We start from the raw sequence: 27,524 nt of genomic DNA on the forward strand, positions 1-27,524 counted from the left end.
TTTCACAGGTAAGTACAACACTTACAGTTTCAGTTTCTGGGTTTTAGGAAGTCCACTGGTTGGGGTTCACGTTAACCCCAAACACCCACCACCAGTAACACAGGCCGGCAAGGTGCAGAGCTCAAAGTTCAGATGTGGGGGCACTTGGAATCAGGCCTGCCTGCAGGTAAATACCCGCAGCTCAGAGGGCAGACCAGGGGGGATTAAAAGAGCACTGGAGGGGTCACAAGTAGGTACCAAACACACACCCTCACCAGCACAGGGGCGACCGGGTGCAGGGTGCAAACAGGATGTTGGGTTTCCAATGCTGGTCTATGATGAGACCCCGGGGGTCACTCAGAGGCTGCAGGCGAGGTCCCGGGGAAGTGTTGGGCACACCACCAGTCAGACAGGGAGGAGAGCCACCTGCTGAATGTTGAGGCACCAGTGGTTGGTTTCTCCATGGCCTGGGGGCTGCGGGTGAGGTGTGTTCTTAGGCATTGGATATCTTCATCTGGAGCTTTGCGGTCAGGGGGGTCCTCCGGACTCCCTCTGCAGGAGTCGTCGTGGAGGGGTGGATAGGTCAACATAGGGTGGGCACTTGCTCACAATCACCTGGGGACAATCTCTTGCTGTGTGGACCACCTGGACACGGGCCGTGGGCATCGGGTGCACAGGGGTCAAGATTCACAAATCCGGAGTGAAGTGGGAGTCCTTAGTTGTAGGTGTTCTTTAGACAGAGCCGCTGTCCTCTGGAGTTCTTGGTCCTTTTGGGTGCAGGGCAGTCCTCTGGAGATGATAGAGGTCGCCGGTCCCGCTGGACGCATCACTGGTCATTTTGCAGGTTCTTTGAAGCAGGAGACAGGTCGGTAGGGTTGGGGCCAAAGCAGTTGTTGCCTTCCTTCTTCTCTGCTGGGGGTTTCAGCTTAGCAGTCCTTCTTCTTCTTGTAGATTGCCAGGAATCTGGTGAGCTGGGTTCAGGGAGGCCCTTAAGTCCTAGATTTAGGGGCGTGTTACGGGTTAGATGGTAGTAACCATAGGCTACTGTCCCTGAGGGTGGCTACCCCCTCCTTGTGCTCACTCCCTTTGGGGAGGGGGGCACATTCCTATCCCTATTTGTCCCTGTCCTCCAAACCAAGAGGGGAGATTCTGCAGGAAGGGGGCCACCTCAGCTCTGGACACCTTAGGAGTGGTGCTGGCTGGGGTGGGCACTCCTCCCTATTTTCCCAAATTTTTCCGCTGGACTTGAAACCAATAGTGGGGCTTTGTCTGGGGGGCAGGTATCTCCACTAGCTGGAGTGCCCTGGGTCACTGTAATCCAAGGCTTGAGCCTTTGATTCTCACCGCTAGGTGTTACAGTTCCTGTAGGGGGAGGTGTGAAGCACCTCCACCCAAGACAGGCTTTGTTTCTGGCCACAGAGTGCACAAAGGCACTCACCCCATGTGGTCAGAAACTTGTCTGAAAGTAGCAGGCTGGCACAGACCTGTCACTCCTACACTAGCAGTTTGACTAACATACAGGGGGCATCTCTAAGAGGCCTTCTGTGTGCATTTTTCAATAAATCCCACACTGGCATCAGTGTGGGTTTCTTGTGCTGAGAAGTTTGATACCATACTTCCCAGTATTCAGTAAAGCCTTTATGGAGCTCTGGAGTTCGTAATGACAAACTCCCAGGCCATATACTCAATATGGCTACACTGCACTTACAATGTCTAAGAATGGACTTAGACACTGTAGGGGCATATTGCTTATGCAGCTTTGCCCTCACTTGTGGTATAGGGCACCCTGCCTTAGGGCTGTAAGGCCTGCTAGAGGGGTGACTTACCTATGCCACAGTTAGTAATTTGTAGTCATGGCACCTTGAGAGGGGTGCCATGTCGACTTGTCTTTTTCTCCTTGCAAGCACACACAAGCTGCAAGGAAGTGTGCATGGTCCTGAGTGAGGGGTCCCCTAGGGTGGCATAATACATGCTGCAGCCCTTATAGACCTTCCCTGGCCACAAGGCCCATGGTACCATGGGTATCTTTTACAAGGGACTTAACTGTGTGTCTGGGCTGTACCAATTGTGGAAACAAAGGTACAGTTTTAGGGAAAGATCACTAGTGCTCGGGCCTGGTTAGCAGGGTCCCAGCACACTTTCAATCAAAGTTGGCATCAACACTAGGCAAAAAGTGTGGGGGTAACCATGCCAACAGTGGTACTTTCCTACAACCTTCAATTATTGCTACTGGCTCACTTGAGGCAGTGTCTTTTATATATTATTTTAGGTGGGCTTTGATTTCCGTACAAGACCAACCAGGTGCGAGCTACATCTTCACCCCTGCTGGGTAATTGTGAAGCCCCCTTAGCAGTACCCTGCTTACTGAGCATCTGTAGGTGTTTCATGCAGGACTATAAAACTACTCCTCAACCACAAGATGACTGCAGTGACTCCCCGCGTTCTGCAGAAGCGGCTCATTTCAGTAGCTACACTTTCGTTATACAAGCCTCCATTTTACACTTCCAATTCTACTTCATGGGAAAAAAGATTCTGTGTGGTGGTTAGCCACCACCTTTGGTTTTCCCCACTTGTGGTATAAGGTGATTAATTAGGGCAAGTGGCTGTCTTGTAAATGCAGGTGGTGTGCTGCATTACCCAAGGCCCTGTGTTTTCCCATAAAGGTCTTGCTCCTAAGATAAATCTTAAAATGTACTAGTGGTGGAGGTATGATCGGAGGGCAAGGGGAGGGCGCAGTTAATGTCAGACATGTTATCCTTATAGCTCATCTGCCCCTTGTTACCCACATGGGGCAGAGGAAGAAGGAAGAAAAGGCTACCTAAAAAGAACTACTCAACCTCATTCGGCAAGAGAAGGTGAGATGAAGGTTGACGGCTAGTTAGTGAGTGGTTCCTCTAATTTCATTGAACAAGGCTGAATTGTAGAACAGTTGTTTTGTGTCAATAATTTATCTGCATGCGTCTACTGGAGACTATGATTGTTGCGTTAGGAAGATGTCCTGAATTTTGTATGGTGCAATTTCCTGAGGGTGCGGTACTGGATGTAGATTAAGGGGCATATTTATACTCTGGTTGCGCCAAATTTTTTGGATGCGTGGAGCCACCTTGCGTCAATGGGATGCAAAGTAGGCGTTCCCGTCCCAAAAATGACTCAAAGCCCCTAGTGCCTTATTTTTCCTACCATGCAAATTTGGTGCAAGGTGGAGGTGGGCCTAAATAAGGGCTCTAAGCCTGCTTAGCGCCATTATTTAATGCCTGGGGCCGAGCTGGCGTGAGGTGACCTGTGGACCCATTTTCATGGTGAAACGCATGGAAAGGGCTCACAGGTGCCCACCACAAGCCCCAGGAACACCCACACCAGAAGGACACTAGAGGATGGTGGGACACCATCCCAGGTAAGCAGAGTTAAATATTTAAAAACATTTTTTTAAGTGCCATTGGGGGCCCTGAAATGGGCCCCTACACGGCACAGGGTGCAATGGCCATGCCCATGGGACACGTCCCCTGTGCTGACCATTGGGGTGGTGGGCATGACTCATGTCTTTTAAAAGACATGAGAAATGTAGTATGGATGGTTTGCATCAGGAAATTACGCTAGGCTGGCTAAAGGCATTTGTTCTGCCTCTAACCAGCCTAGTGTCATTTTGTGGAGGCAAAACTCCCTTCCCCTGTACCGCCACCCCCACCCGGCTAATTAATTTTTTTCTGGCGCTAGCCCAACCAGTGCATCAGTTTGTGGGATTCCATAAATCTGTCAAGCCAGCGCCCTACTTTCTTTACACAAAACTGCGCAAACAAGGTTTTCCGTCAAAAAGTATAAGTATGGGCCTAAGTGCTTTCTTCAGCCTGCCATTTGATTCTGCTGGCTTGGCCAGCTAGTATGGCTGAGTGGTTTGAGTTCTGGCCTGCACTTTTGTGTGTGGTGCAGTGTGTTATCCTTATGGGAATAGGGCTGTTGCCTGTGGAAGGTGGAAAAGATGTGAGAGTTCATTGTGTTATGTAGTTTAGTAAAATGAGTTGGATGCCTGAGTACATTGTGTATGCCTGTGCTTGACAGAGCTTGTGTTGGAGTTTGAAGAAGGGAATGGTTAAACTTTCCATTTTTGTTTTGTCCTGTGCCTTGAATAGTAGACTTTGAGATGACGGAAACCTTTTTATAGAAGGAAGCTAATGGGTTCCATGCCCTGGCAATCGCATGACTGAGCATCTGTCACTACATGTCTTGCATTAAGAAATATGTGGTCATTGTGATTTTGAAATTATAGGGCTAGGGCATCTTGTCCAAAAAAGGTCTCAAGATGTGCACATCTTGGACCATTGTGAATGATAATCATAACCTAGTTATCATGTTCCTTTGTTTTACCTGAGGTGGGGGAAGCCTCATCTTTTGATCCATCACAGAGTTTCTCTGACTTGTATGTGTTGTCTTTGTGGCTATGTGTAAGAATTTTATAGTTTGGTTGTTGTTGGGTGGATGAGAAAGCTAGACATGTTGGCGATTGAGGGTAACGTGGATGATTGTTTCTATACTTTATATGCAAGGGAATTGGTGTTTTTGTTTTGTTGTTTGTATGAAAGGAGCATATAGAACTGGTTGAGACCCACCAGCACTAATATTTGGGGACTGGCATTTACTTTTCATCAACACACTTTCACCCTGAGCAAAGTAGAGAGAAACACACGGAGGAGAGGATGATGGAAAAACTTTGAAATGGAGAAACAGATATGAAAAGAACAATCAAGAGTGAGATCAAGGGTCAGGGAGTCTCTAGTGATACATTAAAGAGGCATTTAGCAACCTGACAGTCAGAAGCATCATCTACCTGGTCAAAGCAAAACTTTTGGCCCTGGCACATATTTCTTTAAAAATTTAAAAGTGTATGCAGTAACCTGTGTGTTTCACCTGGCCCATTCTGCAGCGTCACCCCATATTTATTTGCCTCCACTATCCAATTGTTGCTGAGTAATTTGTGGTGGTTTTAGGACTCTATGCTCTTTAGTCCTGCTAACCAGTGGTAATGTCCTTGTGCTCTCCCTTTAAACATGGTATACTTGGTATACAACTAATTGACATATTTAATTTGCTGATAGGTCCCTTGCCAATGCTATTAAACGTACCCAGGGCCTGTAAATTAAATGCTACAAGTGGGCTGGAACACCCATTGTGTCACCCACAAAAGCAGCACTGTAAGTCTGTCTCAGGCCTGCCACAGCAGTCTGTAGTTTTAAACTTCCATTTCGACCTAGCAAACAAACCATCCTTTTTAATACATATAGGTCAGACCTAAGTTATGCCTTCAAGGTCCATAGGGCAGAGTGCATTGCATTTAAAAAGTGAAACATGTGTACTTAAGTTTTACATGTCCTGGCAGTCAAAAACTCCCAAAGTTGTTTTTCAGTATAAAAAAGGCCAGGTCCCCCAATGACTAACACTGAGGTGCCTTATTACACTTAATAAATGATATCTTCAGTTTGGGAACAGCTAAATAAATACTGAAACTACTCATTTGAATTGTAGTTCAACATCCTTCTTGATGGTAAATTTAGTTTTAAAATTGCGTTCTGAAAATATCAGTTGTAGAAAGTTTGCATTTTTCTGCTTAACCCAAATGTGCCTTTCGGCTAGTGTCCAGGGACACATGGTTAATAGCTTTCCTGTAGTGTGATGTGTATTTCTTCCAGACAAGGGACAAAAAGGCCTTAGGTGTGGGGCAGGGTGTTCCTCTCCTGAGCAGATTGGCCTGGGAGAGGAGGTGTGTTGTCTCAGCCCTTCCTAAGCAATAAGGGATAGTTTGAGGGCTATCCCAGCCCCTTCCTGACTCCTGAAGATGCCTGCCTTGTTATCAGCAACTACAGCTCACACCTGGGCCTGCCTGACTTTTATTTCACTAGCCAGGTGTGGGCCAGCTCCATGGAAAGTGAAGGGAAGAAATGACCAGAACCGTTTTAGGGTTACATAAAGGAGGGGGCCTCCTATGCGTATTCTGGCACAGGGTATAAACGTGGCCCCCTCAAACTTTCTCATCCAAACTCTCCTGGACCTAGGGAGAGGCAGAAGATAGACTCCCCTGCTGTCTAAAGCCTAAAGGAAGACAAGACCTGTTTGCTTTAATCCCAGGGCCTCAGAAATGATTTGCTTTAATCCCAGGGCCTCAGAAATGATTCCAAGTAGGCTGACTTCATGGGAGACATAACAAGCTGCTGTACTGCTGCCATCAGAGGAGCCTGGGCTTCTCTTTGGACAGGTGTTCCTCTGTGGCTACCGCTACTACCGCCATAAGACTCACAGTCTCACAGTGCAGCTGGGTTCTCATCACCTGGGAAGGCAAGGCTGTTATACTACTGCCATAATAGGGGCCTATCCTGATTAAATCAGGACTGCAGATCCTTAACTCTAACATAGGACCCTGCCAACATGTTTTTAAAAGGATCTTATTAATTGGCTCATTTTCATGGAACAATCTATGACCTTACTGAAGCCTTTAGATGGTAAAGTAAAAGAGTGGTATTATTGATACATACCAGGGCTACATGAAATGGAAGGCCGATTGGCAAAGTTTTATCGTTAACATGACTAGGATGTGTCAGATTGCTATCAAATAGGGGTGCTTCCTATTTCAATATTTTGTCCTGATGATGACCCACCTGAATTAATTTCTTTTTTTGGGGTCAAAACGTTGACATTGGATTTGAAAATGTGGATTGGCTTTTTAAACATTCAACAGGCTCACAGTACCTATTGTTATAGGTGCTTATTTGAGACCTCATGCTTTTAACCACAGTTTGATTTCAGTTTCATGTATTTAGCACTATAACACTTATACTAGCACACAGTTCACTCACACTGCGCCGTTATACAGGAGCACCTTGAATACTTTACTTTAAATTGTGGAATTTGTGGAATTTAAGTTTCTAATAAATGTGATATATTGTTCACAAACTTCATGGGTGCAGAAAGTTTTTCATGATACAACCACTGTCGTGGAAGTTAATTCATATCCTTCTACCGGAGGGACCAAAAATCTTTCTGTTATATTATTCCTTTACCCTGGTCCTAGGGTACTGGGTTGCCCCATTTTTTTAAAATAATAAAAGGAGCCTAGGCTTCCTGTTGAACAAGACAAATGTGAGACACCCACAGGCACTGCCCAGGCAAAAACCGGGCCAAAAGTTGGCCCATCTGCACCCATTTGTTTAATAAAGGATCATGTCGACAAAGAAATACACAGCGTCTGTTGGTAAGGATCCTCCCATATCTAATTCAATTGTGAACTTTCTCACAAATGGAATGGATTCCCTAGACTAGGATATTCAATTCTGTGAAAGAATGGTTGACTACTGTGAGCAAGTCCAATACTGAGAAAGCAAACTCTCCATTGCTGCCAGGCTCAGGAATTTCAGAGAAGGGCTGAGGGTCCAAATGCTGTTCTGATTGTTGTTCAACAGCTACAGAGCCTGACAATCTGCATTCCAAAGCAACCTGTGATTTTGCTTGTTCCTCTCCACAGGCCAAAAAATATCCAAATATCAAAGTTGCAGACAAAGGAGACACATTCTTCTACCACTGTTAAATCTGATGGAACAACTTTGACATCTTTTGTCTGGCCAGATTTTCACAGCCACAATAGCGATTCTTTTAACCCTATCCATATATTTTAGTCTTAGGGGCATATTTATACTCTGTTTGCGCCGGATTTGCGTCGTTTTTTTTTACGCAAATCCGACGCAAAACTAACTCCATATTTATACTTTGGCGTTAGACCCGTCTAGCGCCAAAGATCTTGGAGTTTGCATCATTTTTTAGCGTAGACACCTTCCTTGCGTTAATGATATGCAAGGTTGGCGTTCCCGTCTAAAAAATGACTCTGAGGCATATGCGCCGTATTTACACTCCCAGGCAAAAATGACGCCCGGGAGTGGGCGGGTCAAAAAAAATGACGTCCAGCCGCTTTAGCGTCATTTTTTAACGCCTGGTCAGGGCAGACGTTAAGGGACCTGTGGGCTCGGAAGGAGCCCAGAGGTGCCCTCCCATGCCCCCAGGGACACCCCCTGCCACCCTTGCCCACCCCAGGAGGACGCCCAAGGATGGAGGGACCCATCCCAGGGAACTTAAGGTAAGTTCAGGTAAGTATTTTTTTTTTTTTTGGGTGGCATAGGGGGGCCTGATTTGTGCCCCCCTACATGCCACTATGCCCAATGACCATGCCCAGGGGACATAAGTCCCCTGGGCATGGCCATTGGGCAAGGGGGCATGACTCCTGTCTTTGCTAAGACAGGAGTCATTTGAATGGGGGTTGGGAGTCAAAAAAAATGGCGCTAATCGGGTTGAGGCGAAAGTTTTGCCTCAGCCTGACTTGCCCCATTTTTTGGCGCCCAAGCTCGATTTTCCCCTACGCCGGCGCTGCCTGGTGTAAGTCATTTTTTTTGACGCACACCAGGCAGCTCCGCCGGCTAACGTCATTCCATAAATAAGGCGCCCGCATGGTGCTTTGGAATGGCGTTAGCCGGCGTTAAATTTTTTGACGAACAACTGCGTTGGCGCAGTTGTACGCCAAAATGTATAAATACGGCCCTTAGTATCTACATGTTTTTAATTCTGCCACATCAGCAGCTTTGTTGGGAAATAAACCAACTTTTATTCTCAAACCTTTCCAGTTGAGGAATCTCAATCATTATATCTTCCACCAGAGGAAACCTCAATTATGATCATTCTCAAAGGGGGCCCACAACTTAGGATGCCCCAAATTGGGAGGCATGACCAATTGGTTAACAAGGTTGCCCACTGGCTAAAATGGACACTGGTGTCAATAATTCATTTCATACTGATCTAGCCATGATGTGGAAGATTCTATGGGGAGGAAACATGCCAAAACATGATACTAATGGCTGTTTTATGAGCATCTTTAGGAATTAAGTTGCTGTTTGCATTCTTCTTTGCACAACCCAAGGCAATAGTAAGATTGGAGTACTTATTTTTGGCTACTTTTATAGTCCTAGACAACAAGTGATGAGACTGGATAAGGTACAGAATACCTGCGGGGAATGTAACACACTGTCCTGTTTTGGTTCCCCCGTTGTGATCAGATATGCAGGTTTAGTTCAGCATGACTCTTTAGACTGACAATCCACCTTGGCTGCAGCTTCATCTCCAACCTGAACTATAAACACAGACAACATGTTCTGAGAAAAGAACACCCTAAGAATGTGACTGAAGTCTGTTTGTCTCCCCTATTGACATTGATTACTCATCATATTCCAACTTGTGTTGATAGTGGACAAGTGTGGTCTGAAACTTTTTCAAAATGTTAACATGGAACAACACAGTTTTAGGGTCAAATGTGAATAACGTAGAATGGCTGTAAGGAAACATGTGTTTTAGAAATACAACATATAGATGGATATACTTTGTTTTTAAGCTGCTGCTTCCTCACAGCAAAGGGAGATCTGCACTCTGTTCTCGATCACATTCCCTAGGAAAGTTGTATGGTCCTATCTGGGTTTCCCATATTTTCAATTGTTGTGGTGTGCCTGCAGCCCCATGGATTTCTTATTAAACTATTTTTATAATAATAACTTTGATTTACACAATACTTATAATGCTAGTTCCCTTTTGAGGGAAATAGCAGGATTTGTAGATAGTCAGAATGTGCCTGTATCATTCCTATGGAAGGGGAACTTCAAACTCAAGCTCTGTCCTCTCTCTGGTTCGGATTCATGTAGGCTGGTGGATCATACTGGGGAAGCTTTAACTGATATTTGCTACTAACCTACAGTTTGCTCTTGACTCCTTGTCCACCGCTCTGATTTAAAATCCTACATTTGTCCGAAGGTATTGCAGCTGTCTAATTGATTTCAATTTATTTTGTATCAGACATGCTGGGCCTGCGTTCCAAATATAATGTATCAGAAACCAGCCACAGCAATCACAGCCTGTGGTCCATGTCAAACTCTAGAGAGAAGGAAAGGCTAGCATGGAAGACATTTTTACAGTTTTCTGTGTTATGTTAATATGGCAAGGAGTTGCAGCAGGTTCCTCATCAGTCCCTTAAGGCTAAATATACTCAATGATTTGATGATAACTGTTCAAAATCTCACAGGAATTTGGTAAAAGCATTTATATGCATCCCCAGAAATAGGGAGTATGTCCTCTCTTGTGGATCAGCATACAAAAGGGCTATTGCCACAAGGAAAAAACAAACAAAGGAGAAGTCTTACACATCTCTTTTAAAGGGTTGCTCAGAGAAAGGTATTGGAGCATTCTGGCAGGTGATTAACCTTGCGTTTTTTAAGGATTCTTCTGACCCAGCACTCGATGTTGTTATTTCGTCCAACAACTGTTTACCCACTTTTCGTAGGTTTACAGTGGTGACATTTCAACTTCCACGCCCACTGGCAGAGACTTATTAAAATCCTGTGGCTTTTCCATAGATCTCAGTGATGTAGTTAAAGCCATTAGCAGATACCCTACAGGAAAGGCTCCAGGCCCTTGGGTCCTTGTTGATTATTTAGGGAAAACATGGATTTGTGGGCACCTCTCCTAACTAATGTTTTGAGGGCCTTTGCCAGCTCTGGTCCACCTTGCTCTTGGTCCCATGCTATTATTTTGCCAATCTTTAAAAAAAGGCAATGAGGGTGATGGGCAGATGACTAACTAAACCTTTCCATATCTCAAAGTGAGTAAGACAGTTTTGTGTTCAAGCCCCCTTTTTGTTGATCCTGTACATTAATAGTCTAGACATAGTTTACTCAATACTGGCATTGATGTACAATGTGTTAGTTCTCATCCCATACCTGCTTTTCTCTATGTGAATGGTGTGAGGCCTATGGCTCGGACTCTTCTTGGGTTGCAGAGACTTTTGGACACATTTTTAATCTTTATGTTGGACCTGAATCTTACCATAAACCAATCAAAGACCAATATTATGATCTTTGGGCTTAAAATATATATAAACTTATGTCTTATGTTGAAAAGTTACGAATTGTCCAGTTTCCACCTTTTTTTATTTGGGGGTCTTATTTTGTGACACATCATTTTCATGATTCTGGCTCGGCTGTATCACAGCGGGTGCTTTTGGGAGAAGAATAGAGACACTGTTTAACTTTACTTAAAAAGTGGGCAGTAAACTTATCACAGAATTGCTTGCAAGTCAAAGTGCCTCTCTGTTGCAAAATCCAGTGCAGGGCTATGGGGAATTCAGGACTATCAAACATTCAGAAAGTGGAGAACAAATTTCAAAACAGGCGTCTGCTTGCAGTCCCTACGAGCACATCCATATTTTTGTGTCATTCAGAATTAGGGCTTGACTATATTAACGATTAAATCAGGCTAAGTCCTGTTTTCTTTGGCTGTCCATCTGGACTAAAATTAAAATTTATTTTACACAGCTGTTATTAAAAGAATGTATCAGTCTGTATAAGGCCATGAAGATCACAGAGCTACCTTTTATTGAAAAACTCAACCACAGTCTGAATATTCCAGAATTAGTCCTGCTGACTTGGTTGCTTCTTCTAAGAACGATTAAAGGCTAGCTTTTTGGCCATATGCAAAACTCGTAGAATGCAAACTTTGTCTCGGAAACTTACTATGAAGAACCAGATGCCAATAATCACTAGTCCTTGGATTGAACCCTACCTTTTTTGAGTTCTTCATAAATAACACTGTGCACTCTATGGTTTCTTTTCCTATGCCTGGTTCTTATAATGTGATTTTACAAGTTTGTCCCGTGACTCCTGCTCTCCCCAGTCAACAATGCATGTTTTGCTATTTTGTAAAGTTTTCTTTGCCGTTTAGACACCGTTTTCTAGTTCTACTCTTGAGGCATGCGGACCTCAGGCAATGGAGGCAAGCTATAGTTTTTATCCAAACTTTACCATCATTACACACTTGTTGAGCAGTAGCCAAGCACCTGCCGTGTGCTATTAGACTGGGAAATTATTTCTTGTTCTCTTTGGTGTTTAATTGAGGTATTGATTGTTCAAGTTTTGTTAGTTTAAACCGTGAGATGGAATCAATTGTGATGATGAATTGTATTATTGCATTTTAACTTGTGGTTATATCTTTTACTGTTAATTTGCTATTATAATATGTTTTACTGACTGACATTAAAACAAAATGTATAATAGAAACTTGCAATTTTATAAATACGATACAACTGATGTAGTTTATGTTATGTACTTGTACGGTTTTTAATTCAAACTGAATATATTGTATTGGCTGACTCATTGACTTAGGGAAACAGCCTTTACCGCAAGGGCCAAACCAAGCACTGCACTTACAACACGGTCATTACATGGAATGCATCTTTACCATGCATTCCTTTAAGCATTGGACTTTAAAGTCCAACGCATTCCCTACTGTGTTACGTAGACTGGAGTTTGAATATTAAATTATTCTGCTCCAAAGTCCAGCTCTTTCCCTAAGGCATGTCGTTGTAATGATATGCGTGCTAAAGGAATTCGTGCTAAAGACGCATTCATTTTAATGACTGCGGGGTAACAGCATGCGTTGTAAAGCCATGCATTCTTCGGACATACAACCATTGACTGTCTAGCTGACTGTATGAAGACCCTGCCCTCTAAACAATAGTTTTTATTGAAAGACTGTACCTGAATATTGGTATAAATCGATCCCAAATGGTGCAAACTAGAGATAGGAGAACTGGTCAGAAACGACATGATCTTAAAACATGGCCTAAACAGCAAGCCACTAAAATATATGCCTAGAGCCCAGTGGTAGAACCAATGCCTGTTGTTCTTGGACTAATTCCTGATGATTTTTTCCTGTTCAATCGAGTGATTGATTGGTCTTCTTCTGAAAGGCTGTGACAGCCCGAGATATTAGCAACAAAGCAGTCAGCACAGTTCATCAATGCCTGTCCTCTGTGCAAAATCTATGGCTAGGGTAGGAAAAGCAATAGGTTTAGATCGAAAATATTTTGGCAAACATTTGAGCAATGAGGACGAATTCACTGAGGGAGTTCAGACAGAATTAGTGAATCAGCCTAGAAAACAGAGTGAGAAAATGGATACATGACCCACCACATTATTGTTGTACTTGGATTTAAAGGGGTTCTGGTGAGCAAGACTCAATCACATCTTCGTGCAAGAGCTGAGCTATTCATGATAGGCATACATTTACATATTTGTATTCATAAGTGATAGACAGTAAAAAGGAAAATATTGTTGTACAGGATCCAGATAATTTCACCAGTCCTTGGAATACGAAAAACATGCATTGATTGATGCATGTTTTTTTTAAGTTGCACGTGGTTAATTGCTGTAACTGCAGAACTTAGAATGAGCTTATGTATACCAGTGAGAAAGGTAGGATGGGAACCCTAAGCATTCCTAGAGGTTGCTAAGTGTTTGGGGGGACAGCTTTCTGGTACAGCAGACATGTGTCATGGAAAAACGTTAACAGGATCTTTAAAAATATCATACTTACTAGGAAGGGTGATCACTTCGGTAAATTTCCCATAACCTCCAATACTGTTGAAAAGAAATTAAAACAATGCTAGTATTACACTTTTATACTAAGACATAGCTCTGTGTACATTATTGAATGAAACTTGATTCTTTGTTTGTTATTGCCTGCTGCAATGTCTATTTGTGATTTCATCCTGAATCCCTTCTATAAAAACAACTGGCAGTGTGTTGGTCAGATAAATGCTTGGCTGAGGTATGTTCTAGGATGGAGTCTGCTCTCCTGTTTTTGCGATGCTAAGCATCCCATCCCCCTCTACATAACATCTCATGCTAGAGGGGACCTGGAATGAATGTTCTAGGGAACATTTATATTTCATGTGGAACATAGTAGAATGTTTTTGATGATGTGTGTTTTCAGTACTATTGAAAGTTACAGGGCGCGTAACGTTTCCTTTGTTTTACTAAAAACTTTATTTCATGTTCAACACCTAATTTAATTGATTTTTCAAGCAATGTGATGCTTTAATATACAGTTTTTTTTCAAAATTGAATGACAAAGTTAACAATAAATTTGACAAGAACAAATATTACTTCAGATATGCAGTCAATTCTAGGTGAACCTATATTTTCTAAATTTCGGTTTGGTGGTCCTGCTTACGAACCTGTAGTATTATGAACATCATCATCATCATCATCATCATCTTACCTCCAGGATAGGTGGCGATATTCATAGGGCAATTCTAGGATGTTCGTAGCGTTTGCACCAATTGCAGTCTGGAAATAAATGTCTCAAGTTGAGGAGCACCATAGTCTCTATCAGAGCACAAATTACAACAAATCCCCAACGTCACTGCCAATGCCTAAAATAACTCTTGCCACCCCCCCACATTTACGACGGACACAACAGGCTTGATGGCCAGAAACCTCCTTATGGGAATAGCTTTCAGCTCTCTGCAAGATATCATGAACCCCTCCAAGAAAAATAACTGCAGACCTGATCGTGCCAGTCCTCTTCTGGCCTGTTTCCAAAAATCTTTTCCTCAGCAAAGTCAAGAAAAGTAAGAGATATGACAGCTCTAGGAGTATGTGGAACTAAGCCATGTTTTCTTCGACTACTAATAGAGTCTGACTGTGGAGAGGCAACTAACCTGCACTTCCGTACGTGAAAGAAGAGCTCATCTTTGACTTGTGCACAGCTTATGACGTCATTGGCCACACAATACATCTGAAGGGGTTGTGAGGCAAAGGGTGTATCTGAGCAGCTCTCCCCTCTATGAAAATAAAATCCCACTTCTTCAAAATGACTGCATAACTGAGCTCAAGAATTCCCTTGTCCTGGCATCCATTGAGTAATGTAACAACATCTACTCTGGTCTACCCAAGATATTCATTGCTTGGATGAAACATCTCCAGAAACAAGCAGCCAGAATGTACCTGTTGATGTACCTTGTTACTCAACCCACACAACTGGTTGCTATCCTCTCTTTTCACATATCTAGTTGTACCTTCTAACCGCAAGCACTCAAATGTTACTGAGAATTATCACCAAGTGCTATGCTAAACACAATAAATAAACAAATACAGTTCAACTGTTATACAGTCAGGAACCATCTTCCAAACACAACAGAAACAAGGAATACACATTGAAATGTCAGCCCACTGTAAATCAGTTATTACTGCCTACTTGAAACAAAATATGCAGAAGACAGGAGGACTATATTTAGAAAATAATTATTACATACCAGAACGAAGCTACACCAAAGCTAATTTATGGTGATCATTCTATTTCTTACTACTATAATTGTTTACCCTAGATGACCCTGTATTAGAAGGAGAAATGCAGAAAACTATTGGCAAAGGGAGAAAGCAGGGATGAAAAAACATGCAAGAGAGTGATAAAGGGTCAGAGAGTGCCTGGTGGTGGATGAAAGAGGCGTAAGGTAGGTGAAATAAAGACAAGGCATTTTTGGTATTTGGCACACCTGCGGATCGGCAGCACTAGCCACACGTTTCTGAACAACTGTAGCTAGCTGTTACCTGATAAAGACCCTCACTTGTGACCCTCCTGACTGCAGAGCCTTTAATGTACATCATGTATATTTGACATGGCCCCAATCATTCTTTTTGATTAAGTGCTTCATTTAGAATATGGAGGACCAGATGCCATACGGCAGCTTCACCTTCTCCACTGATTTTTCCCCCCAGGCATCTGAGGTCTCCATTAAAATAGATAATTGGGAGGAAAAACACTAAGAGATATTTCTGCCAAAGCATTAGTGGACATGCTGGCACATTTTTCCAAATACAGACCCCAAAAGCTGGGGTTTGACTTAAAAAGAAAACTAATGAACCTAATGCAGTGGGACATTTTTCTGAGGCTGCCATTTTGTACAGGGAGGACCACACATGAAAAAATGCGGGGAAGCAGTTTTAGAGACATCAGCCCTCTGATGCCTTGTACGGAGGGAGTCGTTCTGCCAAGGGAGCTTTCCTGATGACAAGGCACTGCCAATGGGAAAATCGAGTTCGTCTACCCTGTAAATATGGTGGGAAACTGAGAGGTAGTTGTGAGGAAATGGCCACTATTTTAGATTTCTCATTACTGTACACCTATAAATAAAGACCCAAATGGCCACGGAGCTGCATGATTGCAAAATTAAAAAGAAAAATACACAATACTTTCAATAATTTGCGAATGCATTAAAATCTGCCCATTCCAAGCTTCAACTCTGAAATGTTGCTGATCATTATGATAGTGAATTTCTGCATTGTTTGAAAGGTTCCTTTGCTCACGACGTGTGCCACTTTCAAAACCGAAATGTTTTAACTGATATACTCATTTTAGCTGCAAATTATATGACAAGACACTCAAAGAAACACATTGCAAGTTACTTTGAAAAAGGTGAGGTGACAACTTACGGTAAGGGAGTCTCCAAGAGCAGCAACTATCTTGACGTCAGCAGCTTTGACTTTATCAACTGAATGATAGATGGAATAATGAGAGGATTTAAAGGTAAAACCTGTAAATTAATGTAAATTAAAACCTCCAGTGTTGGGAACTATCTTCTAACATGTCGTACATATGTATAGGATTTATGTGCCGAGTGTTCCCTTCACAGAACATGAACCCAGAAGCACGCTGGCCCAGAGGGTAATTTTCTATTTCTAATGCAGGTTTAACTGCCTGTAGGACTAAGTTCGAGTCTTCCATCCGACGTTTGTCGGTTTGTCAACTTCGCCTACAGGGCAAGTTTGTAGGGAAAAAAGTTTTGCAAGGGAAAAGTCTTTTGCAGTCGAATTCTTCTGCAGAAAGCCACTTGCAGAATTTACTGGAACAAATGCCTTACTAGTTTTCTTCAATAATTAGCTTTTTTGAAACTTTACTAACTGTATGACGTTCACATAAATTTGAAACAAATCCTTCACAAATTTGCTGTGGACAAACCTTTGCAACCTTGCACTCCCCTGGTAAGAATTTTAGCACATTTATTGTTGACTTCTATAGAAATATTTCATGTAAGAAACGTCAGCAACATTTCGAATGCTCCTACTCACTCAATAAACATTTTAATTCTTCTACTGGATAGGTGCCTCTGACTTGACTACATCTTCAATATACAGCGCTGTTCAGTCTGATTGAATATTCAACAGCAAATTTAAAGCTGTTTGAGGTATGCTCACATTATTTTTCTTTTAACCTCAACAACTTTCAGAGGCTCTTCAAAATGTAGCAATCACCCATATCTTTCCAGCAAAGCTTTCCTCCTCTTCTACAAATTGGTAAATAATGATGTCCTGGAGCCCATAAAATTAGTGGTACACTAATTTCATGAGATTCATTGATCCAAACATCACTCAAGTGACATATAAGACATTTCTTTGGTAACACTCATTGTTTTGGAAATGACTCAAGCAATGTAACGTCAAACCTTCCAGCCACTAACTATTCCACTTCACCTTCACCAATAAGACAGGACATACCTGAAGTGGGCACTGTTGGAGAGGGAGACATGTCAGGACAGACAAAGGGTGGATGAAGTTTAGCGTGGCTTCCAGCTTTTTCAGGAAATTCCTGCAGTGGTAAAACAGATATTATGTTTTCTGAGAGTTTTTGAATAAAAAAAATCACAATTTTGTATCCCGGCGAGGTTTTACTTTTATGCTGCCTATAATTGTATCTTGTCTACATGTTTAACTACCGCCTTATGTAGCTTATTCTACTGTGTGAGGTTGTGTAGTTTATTGTACTGTCTGAGGAAGCTGCATACATTTTCATATTAGAAGTGTTACTATAACTAAGGGTGCTTTAAAGGGATATATGAGGTGGGGATTCATATGCCTTGATTTTACCTTTTGCTATCACGCCAAAATATTGCCAAAAATGTGCTTTCTGCAAAACCTGGAGATGGGAATAAACAAACATTTCTCTGAAAAGCCAGGTAGAAATGAACTCCAGGTGAAGTCAACACTATTGTAGAGCACTGCACTAGATCTGCTCCTGAACAGAAACTAACTCTAAAAACTTAACTTCCAGGTCACTAGGATCCGACTTGTCAAGATCTGGTTTAATTATGGGAGCCCAGGTATTGCGACACGTTTTGCATCAGTGTTATTTTCAAAAGTAGGAGTTAGTTGATCAACAGTCCCCAGAACTTTTATATAGTTATGAGCCCTTTGCAATGCTCAACAAATATGAACACCACTGCATGTTATCAACAGTAGCGTAAAGCAGGGCCCTGCAGCCGCCGCCGTGTGGTGGGACATGGACTGGAGGGAGCCCCTCAAGTGCCCATGCAACAATCCAGCTGCTGCCTGTAGAAAGCCTGCTCTGTGACAGGTGTTTGGCGGTTTGCTGACAGAAACACAGTTGCACCATTTATTGATTTATTGTTGAAGTGTAGAAAATCACGGGGAAAGGCGCCCACAGGTGAGGGAGAGTAAGAACAGAGCGAAAGAGAGGGGATGAACCAAGGTGGGTGGACACAATGAAGAGTCCAGAGAGAGTAAGAGAGACACAAACTATAACCAGCATTTGCAATACAATCCTCTATCGGTGGCCAAAAATGAACATGTTGCCATTTAGCATCCTAACTTCAATCTGCCATGCTAATTCCAATAGAAACCCTCTTTCACCACCCCACCATCAGAGTTGTTTATGATTTTTTGAAACATGGGGGTGCGGAGTGCTTCTAAATCAAACTTCATTAGTGTTCCAAAAGTTGTAAAGTGAGATTCCAGTGATGGCAGGTGGTAGAGCAAGGATAATTGCAGAGATCGACAAGCTCAATTGCTCCCTTGTCACGCGGTTTAGAAAACTTACAGCAAATTAGACTGATGGCACAGGCTATGCTCAGCTGATAACCCTGGAGATTTCCTAACCACAGATAATACCAGCTAAAATCTATCACATAGAGAAGAACGGCCCGGTAAACATATCAATGTCATATAACAGCCCCTAACTATAATTTCTCCTTAATATGCCATTATTTCACTTTGACAGTCTCTTTCTCCAACCAAATCTCACACCAACACCAACACTTTCTTCTTCCCCAGGGGAGTTTGTCCTCTGTCTAAAGGGCCGTGCACGCACCATCTTGCTACTGCTTCTAACAGGGAAAGTTGGAGTAATCTAACCGTGGTCAGCAGGTGTGAGCATTTTTACCCTTGTTTCCCCAATGAGCACCGGTATCCATGGGAAAGAGACAACGCTTCTTTGACCTGTCGCAGCCCCACTTGTGTAGATTTCACTGCGCCCGCAGAGAACAGGTTCTACCCACTGCCCAGTTAACTCTGCTTTTGCCCTCCCCAAATATACCTTAAACATATTTGAATGATTTAGTTCATTGGTGTCTGCAGATGCCTTTTATTTATGATTGTAAACGTTTGGTTCACTGGTGTGTGTTTTCTTTTTCTTTATAGTTATGAAATATTCCTTTAATAAGGTCCGGGAGTGCTAAACCAGATATTATTAAATAGAATAAAACAGCACCTTCGCCCAAACACACCTTTTAGACGACAGGTTCAGTATTAAGCAGTGGAGCTCCTGATAGCACACTTGTAATTAGGATGCTGCATTCCAACATTTATTACTCCGCTGTAAATTCCCTATCACTGGCCGGTCGCGAATGATTTCTACGGAATCCTAAGGCATGTGGCACAAATGAATGGCGGAGCACGAAGGAAGCTGCCCTCCCCCCGCCACCCCCCAGCTAAGTGCACAGCACGTGGGTGCCACCGACCCATAAAAAGACCGATGTGCACCCGGGTGAAGCAACAACCGCCCAACCTGGGCTAAACTGTTCATTAGGGTAGCTCACGCAGATTTGTAACAACATTTAAAGCACTTTTGAGAGTCAAATCCTGATGCACATAGTAAGACAACTAGAAGTGTTTTAAGTACATCGATGTCGTGTACAGCACTGGGAGCTTCCCTACACCCTCCTCTTCCAGATCTGGACTCTCAAGTAGATGCAGTGCAATGCTGGAAGGAGACAGCAGCAGAGACAGATGGCAGAGTAATACCATTCCCTTCCTGCCACTCAAGCTGTAAAATCAAAATAAAAACAAAAAGGGGGAAACACATATTTGTACCAGGGGGGCTACATTTCAGTAGGGCTTGAGTCAGCTCTGGCATTGGCATGAAATAGATCGCCTGCTGTTTGCTCAGAATGTGCACATCGCATGAAGTCCCAGGCTTCACATTCCGCTGTCAGCGTGACTTGTAAACACTCCACTTGTCACCAATTACAAGTTGAGCCCCCAATCATGACGATGCATATGGAAAAGCAGAAAGCGAAACATAGACTGTGACTGCATCTACTGATCTATTACTGATGCTATTATTAATTATGCGTTTTGGAACCCTGAAGAGAAATTCCAAATTGACATAGCCATTAGCAGCCACTGTCACATGTTTACTTTGTTTGAGTTTTGAATCACGGATACTATTACCACATATGCCACACCTTCTGTTTCCCTACACACAGACCCAGGGGGGAAGCAGCAGGAAAGCAGAGGATTTCCAAAGACAGATGGATAATGTTAATGTTTTCTGCCTCTCGCAGCATTCCCAGTTCTTCCCCCGCCCACACCTGCAGGAGGGTGAGGTCACAGGCAAGCGTGTGGAAATAAAATAAAGAGCCCTGCATGGAACAAGTCTTGATTGATAACACGTCCTTCAGCAAATGTGAAAAGAAAAAAGAACAATGTTTACAAGCCTATTCATGTGGGAAGCCTGGAGCGGTGATCCTGAGGTTGCATTCCTCAGTCTGTAGAAGGCACTGGGAGATTAAGAGAACTCACTGCGAACTGCAGCACCAACAGGAATCAAAGAAGAAAGCAGTCCCACAAAACAGTAGATGAGCAGACATAGCGCAAGGATATAGTAGCTGATCGGTGCTCCGTGGGAGGGACAAAGAGGAAGCATTGACCACTAGGAAGCAAAGATTTTTAAATGACACTGAAACAAACAAATGAAAGCAGTGGGTGGGGATTAAGCTCACAAGAAGTATAAGTATACTAAATTATACACAAGGTCTTACGTTTATGCTCGACCTAAAAATTAAGTAAATGAGCAAGAGGGGGCTGCATGAGAGAGAGATACAGGGTGAATGGAAGGTCATAAAGAGAAAGGTGAGTGAAGTAGCTGGATGTGAGCACAGGAGAGAGAGGGGAGAAAAAAGAGAGTGATACCAGAGAAAGAATAGACAACCAGATAGAGACACATGCAGGTTATTAAAGCAACATTGAAAAAAGACACATAATGAGAAACCAAAACAGGAGAAATCGAGAGAGAGAGAGAGAGAGAGAGAGAGAGCGAGTGAGTGAGTGAGAGGGTTGAAATAGACAGGTGGAACAAAGAGGAGGGAGAGAGGAAGTGAAAGAGTGTAAATTGAAATGGACATACAGCACTCAGGTTCTGATTATGTGTGCCCCAGAAGTGAATCTGGTAATTATTGCACCCAATAGTGTCCAACATCCCTGGATTTGGAATGTATCAAGTGCAATAAATAGCGCCCAAATAGCACCTACTAAGAGTTTACCCAGCTCTGGGGAATAAAAGACACAAAATACTATATGAATAGGTAGGCTATGGGAAACTAGACTTGTTGGGATATGGTGTAGGGCCCTTTCCTCATACTTTGCAAGAAGGCCCGAAGGTTTTATTACCCCACTGGTTATCAGTGGACTACAATAGCATATCTAGCTTGAGAAACCTTGAACAAGTTAAACCCTCTTGGTTGTGTTGATAATATATTATAATCTTATTGATCATCTGACCAGAGAAGCCAGTGAAACTAAGGCACACAAATTGATATGTCATGAGGCTTGAAACTGTGCCATCAATATTCAATGATTAATGAAACAATTCTGTGTCATAAGATGTACATCCCCAAATGAAAAGTTAGCACCAGTTTCACAAAGACACTAATTTTCACACACATTCAGAGAAGCTTATTGTAGTGCTTTGATGCATGCTCCCAGCTACATTTCTTATCAAACTATCTCTCATGGTGACTCTTTATTGTTCTCTTTTTCTCAGTCACAAACTTTCCATACAATACCTGGTATCCGTACAAGGACATGTGCTCCTGGATGCCTTGCATATAGTTTTCCCACCATTCGCCATTTGATCCTGAAAAATGAGAGAGGGAGGGAGAGAGAGAGAGAGAGAGAGAGAGAGAGAGAGAGAGAGAGAGAGAGAGAGAGAGAGAGAGAGAGAGAGAGAGAGAGAGAGAGAGAGAGAGAGAGAGAGAGAGAGAGAGAGAGAGAGAGAGAGAGAGAGAGAGAGAGAGAGAGAGAGAGAGAGAGAGAGAGAGAGAGAGAGAGAGAGAGAGAGAGAGAGAGAGAGAGAGGTGTTTAAGTCAAATAAGGTACATGTTGAAAAGTAAAGACACTTACATAGCTTTGGCACATCACTTTGGGAACGGTAAAGATATTACAAGGCCTCTGCGTTTTAAGTAGGCATGCCCTCAAAAGTAGCAAAATATTGTATGGAACAGAGCAAGCACTGAGTGCAGTCTGCTGGCTTTCCTGACAGCAGCAGGTGACATCCCAACACATGGCTTCTAGGACTTGTAGTCCCACTGGAAGTCCCCACACACCACAGCAGCCAATGCCCCTCACAAGACATCAGGATTAGGAAAAAGCTACTCCCCAATGGCAGAACCAGACGGTAGTGAGTACAGCAGATAATCTGTGGTTTCATTCTGAGCATGTCTACATGGCTCCTTAATTTGTTGTAAGTGACATGAGCAACAAAAGGCGTTTGGTTCTTGTAATACCTTTTTTGCCAGTGTCCATGACTGCAACTATACTCTTATGTCAGTAAACGGCTTTAACAGAATCTCAATGGAAATACATTTTTACTGCATTTTGATGTAGTGTTCTTTAAAGAAGTGGTTCTTCAACTCTTGCTGAAATTCGAGAAGCTTTAGAGTGGTTTTGGTGGGTACATGGATGTTGTTCCACATCCTGGGTGCATAGATGGAAAAGGCCTACATACTAGGTTTTTCTTTTTATACCTAGTCTCCAGTCTGAGTGTGTCCTGACTGTAAGTGTTTGAGAACTGCCAGAGAGAGACTGTGAGCTTGTCTGCAAGATAAGCAAGGATGTTGGTCAAGATGGCTTTGTAAAAGATGCTGCTGGTTTGGAAAATGGTGCAGGCTGGACAGGGAAGCCAATGGAGTTCCACCAGGAAAAGGGTGATGTGATCATATTCCTTCAGGTCATGGACGAGCTTTGCTCCGGGGATGTAGGGTGCCCTTGTGCTGGGGTCTAAGTGGAGTCCAGGAGGCCATGGAGTAGGGATTTGCCGCCATCCAGCTGCTAAAGGATGAGGGCTTCAACAGTACTTTAATAGTCGTTTTCTACAAGAAATAATTTCACTTTCTCTAGAGAAGAGAAGTGGTCTAGGATGTCTTGAGGGATCCTTGGGACATTGAAAGCAATTCCATTTTGAAAGCATCCCCCGAGCCAGTAGCCAACCTGGAAAATATCTGAGTGTAAGAATGGACCTGCCCTGAGGGAGATTTACATGATTCCACCTGACACATGGGAGTATGAACCACTCATGTCTTGATTCTCCAGCAATAGATCCCCTACCAAATTACCCAGGAGCCTGCTCCTCACTGCAATCGTTTTCTACCACTCTTTTCTTGTCCAATCACCTGCCATGCTCACTCCATTGTCCAGACCTCTATGATTGGCTCCCTTGCTACTGACCTCATCCGCTCTCCTGTCTAATTCTTTCCTCCTCCTGCACTGTTGTCAAATCTCCTGTCCCGCAACCCTACATTCAACCCTAATTCACCACCAGGTCCCTTGTACAGTTTCTCGGCCCAGCCACACTTTTGTCAGAGCTCTTCATCCTTCTGATGCAGTCTTGTTTTTGTATGCATTTGACCCCCTAAACCAAGGTGCCTCGCTCTCCTGTGAGCTGCTGCTTCCAGTCTCCGTTGGACTTTTTCCTGCTCTCATTCTGTTCCTATGAAGTTCCCATTCTCAACACACACCTAACCAATCCACTGCTGACTCGTAGGCACCCGGACACACATATTACCCAAATGTGCTACGGAAATGGCATCATCAGGAAGTACCTCCACTTATTTAGGCAATAACATGGGCTCATGTAGCGGTAAGATATTCTATTATGCCGCTGGGCTGCAGGGTTTATCCGGTTATGAAGATATCTCCTTTTTTATTGGTGCCAATGATAAAAAAAAACGCACAAATTGACTATTATATTGGGGAACTGGTGAGGCTAACCTCTGCATGGTGGAATGGTGCATTCCTGTGCACTGCAGACACAACCTTTGCTTATCAGCTTTGTAAAGCAGTTCTCAATGCCGCTTTACACTGTCGTTTGATTATTTTGTATAGGACGACAATATGACACAACACAACCTATTTTTGGAAGATAATGGTAATTTTGCATGCAAGTTTAAACATTTGGATATTCACTTTTGGGTCACAGGAAGGTAGTATTCGAAATCAAAGATATTCATCTGAAGATTTGCCTTTCGTTTTACCTCATTGAGAGATTTTTTAAAAGAGAAAATGTAAGACTTGTTCCGTTTGAACTTAAATTCTGCTTTCACAAGCTTCTTCTCTATCCTTTGGGAGATAGTTCTAACGACTGATCAATTATTGGCCACTTCTGATCGACCGTAGTGCTGGCAGCTCCTGTTTCTGCATTCTGCCAGAGGCTGCTGCCAGATTATCAATCCCAGCGCGGTTAATAGTTAGAAAGAGGCACCATCACTCCAAAATATACTGGTGTTCTAATTAGCGCAGAGCATTTTACGAGAAAACTGTGCTAAGTGAAAAGGAAACTCACTGCATCCTGTTTATTCTCATGAGCAAATCAACCCTCTTTTGATTTTGCGTAAGGTAATTAAGCAGTTCATTTCCCTCCGCACCAGCACAGTGATGCCAAGCACTATGTTTTCACTCTTTGTTTAAAAAGCTCAGTTTTTGAGAATATGATGGGCTTGAAAAACCAGGGCACCCACCTCATTGCATGAGTAGTTATCTTACTCTAGCTGGAGAGGTTTCCTCAGTTCAAGATGTGGATGGATGGCGGCCGTAAATAGCTACGTGGATACAAAGGCGTGGGCCAAAGATCGAAGTTCATGTACCAGCAAGTGTGGCTATTAGCCACATTATCTGTAAACAGACATAACTCAACAGCGCGGAATATCCTTTGAGGGTAATATTGTTACGATATGTGAGCTGTCAGAGCAAGGTGGGCTTCAGGTGTGCACTTTGTGGGATGGGCAGGGGGAGTAACATGTTTTGCAAATGACCATACCCAGTGCTTGAAATGGCTGGGCGCTTACTGGCCTCTCTATATTCACACATGCTCCGATTGTGAGCACTGAGGCGTCTTCTTGACAATGAAACTTACTTGTACACAGTGCACACCTCAGGTGAAGGTTCAGAGAGTCAGCTCACGACAACGGGCGTCCTGTCCCCTGCCACACCTGCTTGCAGCTGCTGTGTGTCAGCGAGCTGGGATCAGAAGCATTCTCGTTAGGCATGTTTCTTCCCGAAACTTTGAAGTACATCGTTTGGCGATCGCCAAACACACTAATACCATACAAGCCTTTTTGGCCTGTGACTCCAACAAGACAGGAAAAAACAAAGGCAGTTGTAAAGAATCAATACCATATTTGCTCAGTAAGAAGCTATCTCAGAGAAACCTTTAAGAAAGCGAAACCGTTCTCTTATTTTCTGTTCTAAGAAACATCCTCCCCACATTTATCACCCACAACACCTGGTTAGAAGCTTAGAAGGAAAACCAGATCACATATGTAGTTCCCCTGCCAATGATCATTATTTTTTAAATGGGGTTCTGCACCATATCTGTAGTTTTTATGCTTATTGCATGTTGCAAAATGGTTTCATTGCTACACAGAGGTACGTGGCAGCAGGCAGAATGCTTAATAACTGCCCAGACCTTGAAGGAGAGGTCTCACACACATAGGGCACTTGTGTCCTGCGGCTGTCTTACCATCCACGGGGGCCTCCTGCCTTTGCAGGCTGCGGCTGCTATAGCATGTGCCGTTTCTAACGGAAGAGAATGAGCTCCATGTGCAGACGGTTGATGGGCTGGTGTGTAAATTCCCTCCCTCTAACTGTGTGCAGTACTTAAAGCAAAGAGATTGACCACCATGTTTGGTAGACAGATAAGCACTATTACAAGTAACTAGTGATATTTTTTGCCTATTTCAGGTGTGTTCTGATATCAGAACAAGATTGTAGTAAGAAAATAACATAACTGTAGGATCAAAAGCTTTTAGCCCACTTGAATGAATGAAAGAATGATAGGTTTTGTAAAGCGCAAAGTTAGTCCTAGGAGTGTCCTGGCACGAGGATCAAAACAACTACAGACTAAGTGCAACCACATCACAACCTAAAGAGCCAAGCCTTAAGAGATTTTCAGAAGACCAATTCACCATCTAAGCTATGCTCCATAAGTGGGAGGCAGTTCCAGGCTTTCACCACTAAGTAGGAAAAGGAAGCGCCCTCTTTCGTACTCCGGGATCACAAGTAAACTATATCCTTGTAGGATTGTAGTGCATAAATCCCTCTGTAATGTACTGCGGACCAGAACCTAAATAGGCCCTGTGTGCAAATACCAAGACCTGGAACAAAATCCTTTTACTTGCAGCCAATGCCATCAACTTGAGCTCCATCACTGAAGTGTCTATGGCATTTAGTTTCAATCTTTGAGATTTTCTCACTAAAAAATTCTGACAACTTGTCTGTGATAAATAATAGAGAGTAACCCTTCACATACAAAGAGGATAAGGTTCTGTACACAGAAAAACAGAGATTCCCCTGTGGACCTTTACTTCATAATAAGATCTTCCCTACTTACACCAATCAAAACTCATTCGCTCAATCATCTATTTTGTTCTTTAAAAAATATTTAACAAGAATATTATCATCTACCACAAGGGTACTTAGAAAATATACGTGGCATGTCATATTTTAGAGGATACTAAACATATCATCTAAAAAGGGAGCTTCTCCTTTTGAAACATCACATAATAAAAACATCTAACATGACACTGTCCAAACAATCTTCAAAGAAGAATATGTGTGACAAAACAATTACTTTGCGAACATTTTTTGGGGAAATACTCATAGATAAAACAATTAGTCTTTATCAACAAGCACATCTACCTAGCTCATCACTAAGTTTCCATGTATCCATTTCTCATCTATAAAAACAACTAGTGCATTGTAGATTGTGACTTCAATATGTTGTCTCCGTGTTTCAGTGGTACATAGGAATACAAACCTCCTTCCTCAGGACAAAATTTACATCACTTCCCCAAATGAAAAATTCAAATGATATCACTCTAAAAAGATGCGGTGAATCAACTGTTCCTCATCTAAATTCTCGCATAAGATGGATAAAAGGAATCTTGTCATTATGTTAATTCTAGATTCGCTGTTGCCTTCCCTCTAAATAGATGCTTTGAATAAACCATTCCTCATATAAATTCTCACAGAGGATGGATAAGAGGATACTTATCCTTGATCCTTTCTAAATACGCACCTACCTTCTTAATCTAATGACATCTGATCGAATCACGGGGATTTAGCCTG

General features: G+C 42.8%; 1 protein-coding gene across 1 annotated transcript in view; it reads right to left on the reverse strand.

The window, feature by feature from the left end:
* The window catches only part of LOC138260033 (phospholipase B1, membrane-associated-like), a 171,669-nt gene that overhangs the window by 124,337 nt on the left and 19,808 nt on the right, over nucleotides 1-27,524 (reverse strand). Inside the window, exons 2-6 of the mRNA XM_069208114.1 lie at nucleotides 21,968-22,038; nucleotides 17,385-17,475; nucleotides 16,323-16,381; nucleotides 14,110-14,177; nucleotides 13,423-13,466 (exon numbers count right to left, since the gene is read on the reverse strand). Of these exons, the coding sequence (XP_069064215.1) occupies nucleotides 13,423-13,466; nucleotides 14,110-14,177; nucleotides 16,323-16,381; nucleotides 17,385-17,475; nucleotides 21,968-22,038 (333 nt within the window). The remainder of the gene's footprint in view (nucleotides 1-13,422; nucleotides 13,467-14,109; nucleotides 14,178-16,322; nucleotides 16,382-17,384; nucleotides 17,476-21,967; nucleotides 22,039-27,524) is intronic.

Source organism: Pleurodeles waltl, chromosome 9, assembly GCF_031143425.1.
Source record: "Pleurodeles waltl isolate 20211129_DDA chromosome 9, aPleWal1.hap1.20221129, whole genome shotgun sequence".
Lineage (NCBI taxonomy): Eukaryota > Metazoa > Chordata > Amphibia > Caudata > Salamandridae > Pleurodeles > Pleurodeles waltl.